Genomic DNA, 14795 nt, shown 5'->3' with positions numbered 1-14795 from the left:
GCACAGGTTGGGAACTAAGACCAGGAATGCTACACAGCCAAAACAAAACAAAACAACCAAAAAACAATCATTGAAAGTGAAAATTAGGGCAAGTTTATAACTGTGTAGTTCATCAGGCTCTCTGTCTATCAGATCTAGTCCCTTAAATCTATTTCTCACTTCCACTGTATAGTCATAACGGATTTGATTTAGGTCATACCTGAATGGTCTAGTGGTTTTCCCTACTTTCTTCAGTTTAAGTCTGATTTTGGCAATAAGGAGTTCATGATCTGAGCCACAGTCAGCTCCCGGTCTTGTTTTTGCTGACTGTATAGAGCTTTTCCATCTTTGGCTGCAAAGAATATAATCAATTGGATTTCAGTGTTGACCATCTGGTGATGTCCATGTGTAGAGTCTTCTCTTGTGCTGTTGGAAGACGGTGTTTGCTATGACCAGTGCGCTCTCTTGGCAAAACTCTATTAGCCTTTGCCCTGCTTCATGGAGGTTCGTGACACTGTACAGGAGACAGGGATCAAGGACATCCTCATGGAAAAGAAATGCAAAATGGAAAATGGTTGTCTGAGGAGGCCTTACAAATAGCTGTGAAAAGAAGAGAAGCGAAAAGCAAAGAAGAAAAGGAAAGATATTCCCATTTGAATGCAGAGTTCCAAAGAATAGCCAGGAGAGATAAGAAAGGCTTCCTCAGCGATCAGTGCAAAGAAATAAGAGGAAAACAATAGAATGGGAAAGACTAGAGATTCTCTTCAAGAAAATTAGAGATATCAAGGGAATATTTCACGCAAAGATGGCTTTGATAAAGGACAGAAACGGTATGGACCTAACAGAAGCAGAAGATATCAAGAAGAGGTGGCAAGAATACACAGAAAAACTGTACAAAAAAGATCTTCACAACCCAGATAATCATGATGCTGTGATCACTCACCTAGAGCCAGACATCCTGGAATGTGAAGTCAAGTGGGCCTTAGAAAGCATCACTACGAACAAAGCTAGTAGATGTGATGGAATTCCACTTGAGCTATTTCAAATCCTGAAAGATGACGCTGTGAAAGTGCTGCACTCAATATGCCAGCAAATTTGGAAAACTCAGCAGTGGCCACAGGACTGGAAAAGGTCAGTTTTCATCCCAATCCCTAAGAAAGGCAATCCCAAAGAATGCTCAAACTACCGCACAATTGTACTCATCTCACACGTAGTAAAGTACTGCTCAAAATTCTCCAAGGTAGGCTTCAGCAATATGTGAATTTCCAGATGTTCAAGCTGGTTTTAGAAAAGGCAGAGGAACCAGAGATGAAATTGCCAACATCCTCTGGATCATCAAAAAAGCAAGGGAGTTCCAGAAAAACACCTATTTCTGCTTTATTGACTATGCCAAAGCCTTCGACTGTGTGGATCACAATAAACTGTGGAAAATTCTGAAAGAGATGGGAATACCAGACCACCTGACCTGCCTCTTGAGAAACCTGTATGCAGGTCAGGAAGCAACAGTTAGAGCTGGACATGGAACAACAGACTGGTTCCAAAGAGGAAAAGGAGTACGTCAAGGCTGTATATTGTCACCCTGCTTATTTAACTTCTATGCAGAGTACATCATGAGAAACGCTGGGCTGGAAGAAGCACAAGCTGGAATCAAGATTGCCGGGAGAAATATCAATAACCTCAGATATGCAGATGACACCACCCTTGGCACCATGGCAGAAAGTGAAGGTGAACTAAAAAGCCTCTTGAGGAAAATGAAAGAGGAGAGTGAAAAAGTTGGCTTAAAGCTCAACATTCAGAAAACTAAGATCATGGCATCTGGTCCCATCACTTCATGGGAAATAGATGGGGAGACAGGGGAAATAGTGTCAGACTTTATTTTTTTTGGATTCCAAAATCACTGCAGATGGTGACTGCAGCCATGAAATTAAAAGATGCTTACTCCTTCCAAGGAAAGTGATGACCAACCTAGCTAGCATATTAAAAAGAAGAGACATTACTTTGCCAACAAAGGTCTGCCTGGTCAAGGCTATTGTTTTTCCAGTAGTCATGTGTGGATGTGAGAGTTGGACTGTAAAGAAAGCTGAGCTCTGAAAAATTGATGCTTTTGAACTGTGGTGTTGGAGAAGACTCTTGAGAGTCCCTTGGACTGCAAGGAGATCCAACCAGTCCATCCTGAAGGAGATAAGTCCTGGGTGTTCACTGGAAGGACTGATGCTGAAGCTGAAACTCCAATACTTTGGCCACCTCATGCGAAGAGTTGACTCATTGGAAAAAGCCCTGATGATGGGAGGGATTGGGGACACGAGAAGGGGATGACAGAGGATGAGATGGTTGGATGGCATCACCAACTCGTTGGACATGAGTTTGAGTAAATTCCAGGAGTTGGTGATGGACAGGGAGGCCTGGCGTGCTGCAATTCATGGGGTCGCAAAGAGTTGGACACGACTGAGCGACTGAACTGAACTGAACTATAACTGTGTAAGTTCCATCATCAAACACGCTGGTGACAAGAGAAAACTTTTGTTATGATTGGGCGTTTTGTAACATATCTGATGACAGGAAGGATCTTCCATAGATGAGCTTTGGTTTCCATACATTTCAAACCTTATTTCTGTACTCCACTACTTATTTTCCTGGGCTTCTCAGGTGGGTCAGTAGTAAAGAATCCTCCTTCCAATGCAGGAGACTAGGCCTCAATCCTTGGGTCAGGAAGATCCCCTGCAGAAGGAAATGGCTACCCACCCCAGTATTCTTTGTCTGGGAAATCCCATGGACAGAGAAGCCTGGCGGTCTACATTCCATGGGGTTACAAAGAGTCAGATACAACTGAGCAACTAAACAACAACAACAACAACCTATTTTCCTGTAGTTCGGGGCTCCACAGGACAAATTTGTTTCTTCCTTTAACCTTTGACTCTGTTCCTCTGATGTCCCTAGGCGAGTCAGTGGGTGGGAGGAATATTCCCGATGGCTAGCACTAAGAATCACAGATGGCGATGACGTCATGTCTCAGAAGAATATCCAATAAAATGGAAACTAGGCTCAAATTCTCCTTAGCTGAATCCTCAAAGTGCCCACAGCCACTCGAGTGTAACGGAAAAGCATGATGGAGAAGTTGGGAGTGGAAAGAGACCGAGGTCCTAACTGATCTGCAACATGTGACCATATACATCCACAGTCCCCTTGTAAGATCCAAGGAGGGGCCCATGCCAGTGAGGGGCCCTGATGCTTGAGCTTCACCAGCTTCACAGCAAGGATGTCAGTGGCCCCATTAGAGACCCCTTTCTTAACATGATGCTGATAGACGTGAAGCCTGGTCTCAGAGCAATCACTTGGTGGTGTAATGTGGTCCTTACAACCACTTGTTAAGGGAGAAATCATAGAGTTTAAAATATAAAAAGATAGTTTTAGAATTTCCATATTTCATGCCATTATGAATGTGATTCTCAATTTGGGAGAGTTGACAAAAGCCACAGAGATTATTGATCTTGTCATCTCAGTGAAGTATATATCAGCGAGGTCATTTTGTTTTCAAATTTGTCACCTAAATGTTTTAATTTAACAATTAAAACACTATTCTTTCACCGTTATCCTGAGATGAGAATTAGAATAACAAGCCTAAGCCATGCCCATACATGGTACAGTTCCACTCTTTCTTTTACCCCCATACTGTTTAATAGATAACTCCCCAGCTGTGTATATTTCAGTTTCAATTTCTAATCTCCAGAACCCCTAAGCCCAGAGCACTGTGGTATTTATGAGAGGTGTGCTGAGTACTCTACAACTAAGTTTTGTCTGAACAAACAAAGCATGTCTTTGTGATCATTAAGGATCTTGTTTCCCAATGTGCTAAAGAATTAGAATAAAAACAAATAGCCAGTCTTTTGTAGCTTAAAGGAATTAGGATTTCCCCTAGGCCAAATTTCCATTTGAATTGCCTGAAAGTACATGAAAATCAATGTAGCTCAATAAACAGCTCTGTGTTTGAGACATAACTAGAAGAAAAATATCACATCAGACTCTACCTGTCTTTCATCACTGTGATTTTAAAATGCGACACCTCCCTAACTCCCATCCCAAACATATTAACTTTTTCTTAAGCCATATCCAGTTTGAGACTAGGTCATACTTTATAACAATGAAATGGAAATTATATTAACTCATTAGAGCAAATTTGCTGGATAGCCATTTGTTTTATCTTTTTAAAACAATTTTAGCACTCAAAATGTTGTCTGTGTTATACTTTGACTCATTTATACTTAACAATGAAATAAAAAACTCTAATTTGGTAAACATTGCTAGGCACTTTAATAAGTGATTTACATTCTGGTATTTCATATGATCCAACGACCCTATGAGATAAATAAAATTTATGGTGACAACATACGCAGAGAAGTTAAATGATTTGCCCAAAGTCACAGAGCAAGCAAACGATGTAGCAAAGATTCAAATTCCAAAAGCTCTAAAACATCAGACACAATGCTTCAAAATCTCATATAATAGGACCATTAGAGCCACTTCACATTTGAAAAAAAAAAAACAAAAAACTAATGGAGGCTAAGAACAGTTAAGTCAGTGAATAAATCACAGGATTGGTTGGGAATCATCTTTTTTAAAATTTCAAAGCCCATGCCTTTTCTTATTATGTTACACTGACTTTCATTAAGAAATAGTTTTCAATTATCACAGATGAGCTGATCAATAATTGCTTAATGGATAAAAATGCATAAATTAACAAATGAAATGTAACTGAGGCACGCAAATGCCACAAGAAAAATGAAAATGGAAGTTAAATGAAATTGAGAATAAAAAGGGAACCCTGTGCTTAAAACTAGCAATTTTTCAAATTAAGCAGAAATTATCAATACATTTTCAAATATCAAGAGCCCCCAAGGGGTCCATCAGAATGGGATACTGTTCAATAGACTACAAAGAAGTTAAAAAACTCTTTTCTCCTAGAAACACTCCTCTATCTAACAAAGATGAAAACCAAAATGTCCAAAGTTTCACACCTAAATAATTATGATATTGTTAATGCTTATTGGAGTGGAGATTCAGAAATTTCCTTGGAATCTTGTTCCAGGATTTAAATAAGTTTCCAACCTTCATTAATTCTAATCACTTTTTAGGCAATTTAAGCCCATTTTCTCCATTTGTGTCTGTGGGGAAATCAGCGTCCAGTAGGGGATTTGCCATGAACAGACAGAGATCTGAGCCTTCCTCACCTTCGTAACAACCCTCTGATAACTATCAGTTGCATCATTCAATCTCCTTCCTCCCCATCCTTCAGGTCACAGCCTCATCTACAGCCTCTATTGCTCTCAGATATAAACGGATGGCTCTAGGAGCAAATTTCTTCCAGCCATTGCTGAAAAGAATATTTCTTGGGGGAAAGTACAGGTTAATAATACTTAAAATTTGGTACTTAGGATGTATCATTGGCCAAGATAGTTAGCTAGTGTGACACTTTTATGGATTCTGTCTCCAAACATCTATTCAAGTAGAGGCTGTCGTGGTATTTGTGGGCTTCTCCGCCCCATTCACTCCAGCCATAGGCCAATCGGGTGACTGGCCTCTCTTTCCTAAGCAAGAAGAAAAGAGAGAGCCAAACCGAGTTGCCTCTGCATGGTTACAGATTCTGGTTCCAATTAAATACATTACAGATAGTGAACCTACTGAGTTAGGCCAAGTATCTTCCGGTTCACAGATCTGACTTTGATACATCTCAATTCTCACACTACAGAACTGTTTAAGTTTTGTCATATAGTTATAATAATATTCTGTCAACTATTACTTACAAACCATGTAGTTATATTTAATATTTTAAAATTAATTTCTGTATCCTCTAAATAGTTATCTTTCCAATCTTATGAAAAACAAAGGCAGAAACACGAGTATGATAATCTTTTGACCGATTATGGAATGTTTGCTTACAAAGGAAGACATTATGGGAGTTGAGCATCTCTACCAGTGCTATTAGCAGTGAACTGTGCCAGTAATCATTGCTGGCGCTTCTTCGATGTGATTCAGTCATATAACTCTTTATTTATGAAAAGGTCCAATGATCTTAAATGGTTTTGAGGGGAGGAAGGGAGATATATTCATTTTAATGATAGTGTTTCTAAAAGTAGATTTCTCTTTGTTTCATTTTTTTTTTTAATCTGGATACATCACTAATCAAAGTCTAACCCAAGAAAGGAGAAGGACTTGGGACAACAGACCTGAGGATGAATTTGCTGAATACATGATTCATAATGAGAGCAAAGTGTGAACACACTAATAAAAATATCAGAATGCAATCAATCCCTTCAGGTAGTTGGGTGTTCTGTGAATACTCTAAATTCAGAACCTATTTTACTGTCAAAATGCCTATGGTTTTATGGAAGCATGAAGAGTTTATGAAGACAGTAAGATGACTAATGAAGAATATTCTTTGCTTTCTATTGGGAACTTTTGTTTGTTTCTAACTGTTTAATTTCTCCTCCATCTCTCTTTCAATTAACCTCCCTGTTTGTATTCAATGAGATGGCACATAGTATGGAGAAAGGAAAAAAAAATCTCGCTGATTTATGAGTCTTCTTTCATAAAGTGAAAGCTCTTTTCAGCCAGACGTCTAAGTGTTGAAATCGAGAGGAAATGAACAGAACAGTAACTCTTCTGAATGAGAAAACATACTGTAGTTTCCTGGGCTGTTTAATCAGTGGCTCACAAAGGCCTCCTTTTAAAGGACCCCTGAGACTTCACTTTGGACATATATACAAGGTAGGAAGTAGATAGGGAAAAGCAATTGGATCTTTGTATGCAAAAATTTGGAATAACTACTTCTGAGAGTATAAAAGAGTAAAACAATGATTTAAAGGTTCTCTGCATCTTTTAAAAGGTTCATTTCGAAGATTTATTTTTAAATGAAGCAGGTCCTTTCCTTCTATACTGTCACTCATATGGAGTATAAAAGCAACAAAATAAAATGAAACAATAGAAAGTGGAATTGTTAACCACTGCAAGACATGTTAAATTATAATAAACAGACCTGCTACTAACAAACATCCCCTTTCTTCCCAGACACCAGGAAAGTTGTTCAAGAACAGGTCCTTTGTGGGAAACTAACCATGTAACATTACCAAGGTCAGTAAGGATACTCAGAGAATGATTTGTTTGGTGGCTGTTGGTTGACAAGTTAAAACTGCCCATGGATAACTTTACAGTACACTTCCTCATAGTCCAAGCTATATATACATGTGTTGGTTGTACTTCCCAGGATACAAATAGTCCAGTATATAACATTTTCCTTCTAGCTAGATTCAATTCACTTATGATGGGGGTGGTGGGGTCAAAAAATACAATGGAGTAGGATTAGAAGCACACTCTTCCTGCCCTGCTTCTAGCGTGCACCCATTCTGGAACTGGGGCATGGAGCTGCCTGATCATAGGGATACTACACTGTCCCTTGTACATCCTCAGAAAAGTCGCAAATCATGGTTGTCAACTATTTTCTGCCTTGCTGTAGCTCATAAGTGGGGCTCAAGTGAACAACACGCAGCCCCTTCCCTGTGGAGCCTCCCTTAAAGAGTAGAGGAGGGCAGAGCCTCATGTGGGAAGGATGTTAGGGGTGAGCTCTCTGCAAGTGTCCTGCATGTGCATGTTGTAGCCAGTAAGACTAGAGGCTCCCCAGTTGTTGGCAGTAGCTCACCTTTAACAGGTGACCCTGTAAGCACGTTCAAAGATAAGAGTTACCATAAAGGTCTGATCTTCAGAGAAACACCATTTCTCAAATTACAAATTTTTTGTAGGATCATGCCATTTATAATGAATATTGTACACTTTCACTGAAGTGAGGTAGAAATGTATTACTTAACTTCTGTTGCATTTTCTTTAAATAAATGTTTTACTTTCAGTGACTAAAATAGTAAAGGCAAAGGCACTGAACATCCTGAAAATATAGCACTAGTATATGTATTCTGGATACTTTTGTATCCAAGCTAAATAGAACTTACATAGTAACATTTTGATCTTAAACACCTATTTGATTGTCTCATTTAACCAACACGTGTGCCAGAATCTCATCATATTTTAAGAAGTGTGAAGCATATAAATCTAAGAAAAGCTAGAATTGTGCATTTTACTCTTCCTTCTCACAGTACTACAAAATAAAATCATAAGAACTCAGACTTCTTTTTTCGAGACTCAAATAGACGGACAAGGGCTAATACTGCTGTTCCATGGTGGCAATATGTAACAGACAAAAGGAATATTCAATGAGAGTTGGTTTATAAGAAATGAAGTCCTCCTTATGTGAGTCAATTTTGGTGGCCATCCCCCAAAACAATGAAGAAAAATATCCTTATACTTCATACTTGATACAGCGGTTTTAAAAAGAACTGGATTATAACAAATTCACGTCTCTGTACAGCGGAAACTCACACAATGCTGTAAAGCAATTATATTCCAATAAGAATTTTAAAAAATTAGAAAAATAAAAAGAACTGGATTGCAATTGGAAAATGAGGACCTTATTTTAAAGTGAAGTGATTCCTTTGGAAGAAAGAGGACAAATTATCAATAATTAGAAGAGTGTTTCCAAGGTGAAACGCAGCACCTTGCGAGCTCTGTTAGGGTACTTGGGCTGTGGGCGGGGCCAGGGCAGGGGGCGGGGCCAGGGCAGGGGGCGGGGCCAGGGCAGGGGGCGGGCCTACCGATGGTGCAGTGTTCTCCGTTCCAGCCCTGGCTGCATTCACACTTGCCATCCTTGCAGGTCCCATGCTCGGCACAGCGCGGGTGGCAGGCTCTCTGATTGCACGCTGGGCCCGTCCAGCCTTCTTCACAGCGACAGGAGCCCCCCATGCAAACACCGTGTGAGCCACAGTCCACGGAGCAGATTTCTAGATGTAAAACAGAGGAAGCAGGTCAAGAGAGGAGAGTAGACAGACAGGAGTGAGAAGAGGAGTTAATAAGCAGTGCTTTGTCTTCAGCGCTAACCTGTGACAGTGAAAAGCAAAATCCTTGAACATAAGCACCAAAGTATTTACCTACTAGGTCAATTTACCTACTAAGTAAATTTCAGTATCGGCGGCTAAGAACGATAAACATAGTTTTACTTTTTTTGTTTAATGTTACATGCTGCCGTATCGGGCATAAAATGCACATGATAATTATGCTATAAACAATTTCCTATATTTATATATGCGTGTACACACACACTACTAACAAAACAGAACATATGATTCATAATGAGAAGAAAATATGTGCACACACACTTATATGTTTCTCAGAGTATGTTTTTGACAGGCAGGAACACATGAACATATACATCAAGTTGATATAAAATTTATTAAATATTTTTGTGTCTATGTATGTCAGGTATTTAATAGGAGTTGGGTTTCACCTGGGTAGCAAAAATTGAAAAGGAGTTATTTTTAATCTTATGGTTTACATTTTTAAAACATTCAGAAACTTTCATTAGAAAGAATCTGTTATTAAAAAAAGCAAAAAAAAAAAAAAGAATCTATTATAGTATGCATATTAACTTGGGTCTGACACACAAACACACTGGTTAAATAAAACAAATTGTTGTTTTTTTCCTCGACAGTATATTTGTACTGCTGACAGAAGTTGCTGAGCAAAACAATAATAGAAAACCAGTTTAACAATATATATAACTATGAACTCTAACATTTGAAAAGTAAGGTTTTCCAATTACTAGAATTACTGAAAAGAGCAGGAGTCACCACAGGACTTTAAAAATGGGAACAAGAAGTTAGGTCGTTAGAACAGAATTCAGGCATCTGACATGTTTTTTCTTAAAAAAGTTTTTCTTAAAAGTTTTTTTTTTTTTGACGAGAACCAGTTGAGAGAGAGAGAGGGACAGACAGAACTCTGAGGGTATTTTATTTTTTGCTTTTTACATATAAAGTTAAATAAAATGAACTATTTTTTTTCTTAAGATTGGAAGACTATTTTGTTTAGTTTTGGTTTTCTTTCAACAATAAACATAATGAACAATAAAAACTTGAGATCATTTCTAACAAACAGGAAATGGACTAGCTGAATTTTAAAATAAAAAATAGCCAGTCCCTGTTTAGGTAGTCACCTGCATGATCCCACAGTTCCCCAGTCATTGGCCAAATAATATTTCTCAGACAGTGGACTTCACAGGGCTGCAGAATTTTTAACAACTTCATTCAGGCTCTGTGACAGTAGGAAGCATTTCTTATAAACAACAGGGCTATGAGCTGGAGGAGAGTGGTACGTGGTTTTTCACGCCACATTTTCTAACTCCTTTGAATTAAATTTTTGATTAAAGGAGCCAAGATGTTTTGATTAACTTCAGAGGAATAGAACTGTCACCTGAGCTTCAGAAGAGCGAGGTTTCTTTCTGAGGTTCCCTTTTTTATTCAATCTAATCAATTTTTCATTAGGGTGAAGGTGTTTATCAGCGTTTAGCACACTTGCTTTGAGCAAGGTGCGTCAATCTTTGTAATGAACTTATTAATTAGAGTTAATTTAATTGAAGTGGAATTGAAGGGCTAATTAATGGACAAACTGCTGCTGAAGAGAGAGGAGAGCTCTGTTGCTTTCAAATCTATAAACTTTCTGATGGAAATAATTCCCTTCTTCTCTTTTAGCAGCTTAACCAAATGTTTCTTCAGGTGTAAAACCTACTCTTATTGAATTTAGATCTCTGAAGGTCATTTCCACAACAACAATAGAGGCAGCTGGTAGTGCTCTGCTTTAGAATTCATAGGTTAGAAATTAGAAATGCTACTGGCTTTTAGGTCAGGAATGTAGATTAACAAAGGTGTCTTCCTAAACTTTCAATGAGACCTGTGCAATATGCAGACTAATTGGAGGCATATGAATCCAGGTGTTTCCACAGGATAGCCCTCTGTGTACTTGAGATCTTTACTAACAACTCTAAGTGAGTTTTCTGTCGTTCGGCAGCTAATAGTAAAGTTTAATAAAGTTTTGCTCTGTGCTTAACTACTTTCTCCCAAAGAAGTATACTGTGCTTATTAGTCAACTCTCTATACTGAGAATTTAATAAGTGTGCATTTTGCATTAAGGATTTAAAGATGAATAGGATAAAGACCTTCACTCATTATGTCTAAACAGTCAGATATACCAGTAAAATTAGATTTTCAGCTAGCAAAACAGTAACAGCAGTATGAAAAAAATCAGTCTAAATATGTAAAATAATGACATGTAATTTTGGCAGCCAGTTTAATTTTTTAACATTGATATCCTTTTTTTGGCTATTCATAACAATACCATTTTTACCATTTTATGAAGATCAAATTACTTTTTGAGCTATTTAATATCAATTACAAACCATCCTTTATAAAATAATCCTGGTAATGTATTAAATAACTTTACATGAAACAAAAAAGGGGCCATTGTTTTGTTTCTTTCAGACTTGGAAAACTGTGGGAAACAAATTAAAATGACAATATTTCAAATAGGTATTATTTTATAACTACTATTATTATGCCTATTTCACTAATGGAGGCAGAGAGGCCTGAATCAAGTAGCTTTATACAAGCAATTGTATCTATAAACTTTAATTGGATTTTTACATTTTTAGTATAGAAGCTGAAAATGTAAATAAAAACCCCAAAGAAAGAGCTAAATGCCTATATTGTTCTTGTAATTATATATTTTTAAAGTGGAGGACAAAATGAGCTAATGTGTTATTGAAAATAATGCCATGCATCCATGCTTGATAAACCTTGGCTGGTGATGATTTTTTAAAACTCATTACTGAGACATTCAAGGTCCTCTGTAATTCAGCCCCCAATTTAGGTTTTTTCACTCTTATTTATCCTATACACCTTGCCTGCTCTGACAGTCATGAATCTTCTAACCAAAGTCTCTGGTTCACCAAGCTCTCTGAATCAACTCGTGTGTCTATGAAGCAGTGATAGGCATATTATAGACACTGTCTACCTTCACACTCTATGGCCCACAAGATGAGGGAAGCAGAGGATAAGGAGGCAAGGAAGAAAGATTGAAGGAAAGAAAGGAGAAGAGAAGGGAAAGGGGGAAAAAAGAAGGAGAAAGAAAGAGAGAGAGAGCAAGAAAGAAAACTCCTAAGTTGCTTCTTTAACTAGGATATCTACTTATGGGTTCAATAGAAGTTTTCCATCAATACCACAAATTAACCTATATAAGACTTTCTCTAGTTTGGGCTTCCGAGATTCAATTTGTAACAGGTGAAGAGTGGTTGGTTAATCTTTTATGCCAATATTAACTCCTAGGGCAGCAGACATATTACCCAAATTCCTCAAAAAGGCCAGGAAAGGGTGAGTTCAGAGCTCATGGTCTTAAGTACTTTCTAATACTATTCCCCTAGTCAAAAAATATTCTTTCAACCTCCACAGTAACTGCAATCTTGAAAAAAAGGAAAGGAATATTAAAAATCTTGTAAACTTTCAACATGCATCAAGGCAGGATCTAAATATTGACTTAATTTAGTGCATTAGTCCATGTAACACTCAATAGAATATTAAACTGGAGCATATTGGTTTCTAAGGATTTCATGTGTGTTTATCTTATCTCCCCAATGAAACTATAATCTCCATTCCAGTATTCTTGCCTGGAAAATTCCCTGGACAGAGAAGCTTGGTGGGCTATGGTCCACAGGGTTGTAGAGAGTCAGCCACGACTGAGGGATTGAGCACACAGATTAGAATAGCATCTTTCCATACTGTGTGACTAGCGAATGGTCACAGAATTCATTCATGGGTTGCAAACGGCAATAAAAAAGTAGAACAGACTTGAGAGAAAGTATCACTATACATCACTTTGTAAAGCTGTCATTTCAGTGATGTGAGTAAATGCACACAAAATATGAGCTCACAATGTCAAAGGTCATGTCAAGGTCATGGTCAAAACCTTGAAAGCCACTATTCTAGAGGGCAGGAATGATTGATTCCTCTTTTATCCCTTGGGGGCCTGTCACAAAGCCATACTCAAGAGTTGGTGCGTAAAAACATGACTGACTGAATAAAACTACTACTTGCCATTTCTATTATCATCATACAATGACAATTAAAAACTCAGTGTTGAACTATTACATACACCATAATATCTATGTGTATACTCTTTATTGTGATATTAAAATTCTTCTGTTGTCACATAATTTTTTAATTGAGGCTTCTCTGTTTATGAGATAATGTGTGCTAATCTCCAAGTTGTACATAGGCCTTCAGAGTTAAGCAGAAAGAGAGCTTTATTGAACTGAAATATTTTTTCTTTACAATAAGACTAAAGGAGAAAAAAATTTTTTAATACTAAAGGAGAAATTTTAATGACAAATGATGAAGCCTGTTTCTTTCCATATTAAAAGAGAACAAATCTCATTACTTTTAACATTTCTTTCTATAAATGGTCACTTTAATAAAATCTATATTAAGTGTAATAAAAGTGTTTTAAAAATGATTGGGTTGGTCAAAAAGTTCCTTCGGGTTTTTCTGTAAGACACTATGGAAAAATCCAAATGAACTTTTCAGCCAACCTAATAAACTACGGTAACCTTTGTGTGTATGTGTGCTCAGTCATGTCTGTCTCTTTGCAACTCCATGGACTGTAGCCCAGCAGGCTCCTCTGTTCCTGGGAATTTTCAGGCAAGCATGCTGGAGTGGGTTGCCATTTCCTCCTCCAGGGGATCTTCCCAACTAAGGGTTGAACTCTTGTCTCTTGGGTCCCCTGCATCGGCAGGCGGATTCTCTAACACTGCGTCACCTGGGAAGCCCATGGTAAACTTTAGCTCAACAATACTAAGTACTCAGATGTATGATCCTCACCGTTGGAGCAGTCTGGGCCAGTCCAGTTAGGGTCACAAGTACAGGAGCCGCTTTCCTGAAGATATGTCCCATGGCCAGAGCACTGGTCAGGACACATGGTCTTGAGTATTTCACAGTTGTTACCACCCCATCCAGGATTGCAGTGACATTCCCCATGGATACACACACCGTGGTTAGAACAGCCAGGGTCTAGACAGTCAGCTAGTGGGAAGAAAAGAGAACCAACTTACCATTAAATCTAGAAGATATACACAGTACACACAGAACGAAGAATTAAATCCCCATTGACCTGAACATTTTGGCAACTCAGATATTTACCTACCATTTGTAAGAACCTGTTTCTGAAAAATACAGAGAATTTATGCAGTAAAGCATTAAGAGACATGCCATTTAGGTAATGGAGACTCTTACAAGGATTCATAATTCTCACTTCTGCTCTTGAGATGACTGCTTTCCATTCTGCCCAGTCAGAGAATAATAAGTATTGGCTTCGCTATGACAAAATCTGAATCAGCTGGCCTATCCATAACCACTGAATACTGACAGCTGTCTGGGACCCTCACATGTTTGAGAAATAAATGAGTTGCACACCCTCTATCCTTCTTAATTCACGTTAATGTGCTTTAGATGACGAGATTTAATTTAGCAATTTGACTCAATAAAACTTTACACTTGTAGGGTCAATGGCCTGAAAATTTAATTCCAGAGACTTAATTGCATTACTTTGTGTGTGCAGATCAATAAAATCAATTTGATTGAAGAATGGAAATGGTGCTTTTCTGCTTTTTGAAAAAACTAGCTCAAATGCATTTTACAGTATAGTATCTTAACTATCATCATTATATATAGTTATGGAGCAAACCCATGATGTATCTTTTTCCATCAGTCTATTATATTCAATATTCATCTTTCTAGAGATACCAAATGCTAACAGATTTAGAGACTGGCATCAAGGTGAAAAATGGCAAAAAATAAACAAACAGTCCACTGTTGGGTCCAAGACACAAGTTTTTGCTT

General features: G+C 37.9%; 1 protein-coding gene across 7 annotated transcripts in view; it reads right to left on the bottom strand.

The window, feature by feature from the left end:
• The window catches only part of TENM3 (teneurin transmembrane protein 3), a 614750-nt gene that overhangs the window by 104444 nt on the left and 495511 nt on the right, over nt 1-14795 (bottom strand). For all 7 annotated transcript variants that reach the window (XM_043893315.1, XM_043893317.1, XM_043893319.1 and 4 more), the window contains 2 exons: nt 13779-13979; nt 8673-8858 (listed from right to left, as the gene is read on the bottom strand). In XM_043893315.1, the coding sequence (XP_043749250.1) occupies nt 8673-8858; nt 13779-13979 (387 nt within the window). The remainder of the gene's footprint in view (nt 1-8672; nt 8859-13778; nt 13980-14795) is intronic.

This window comes from Cervus elaphus, chromosome 32 (assembly GCF_910594005.1).
Source record: "Cervus elaphus chromosome 32, mCerEla1.1, whole genome shotgun sequence".
Taxonomy (NCBI): Eukaryota; Metazoa; Chordata; class Mammalia; order Artiodactyla; family Cervidae; genus Cervus; species Cervus elaphus.
This window is presented reverse-complemented; position numbering and strand designations above follow the sequence as displayed.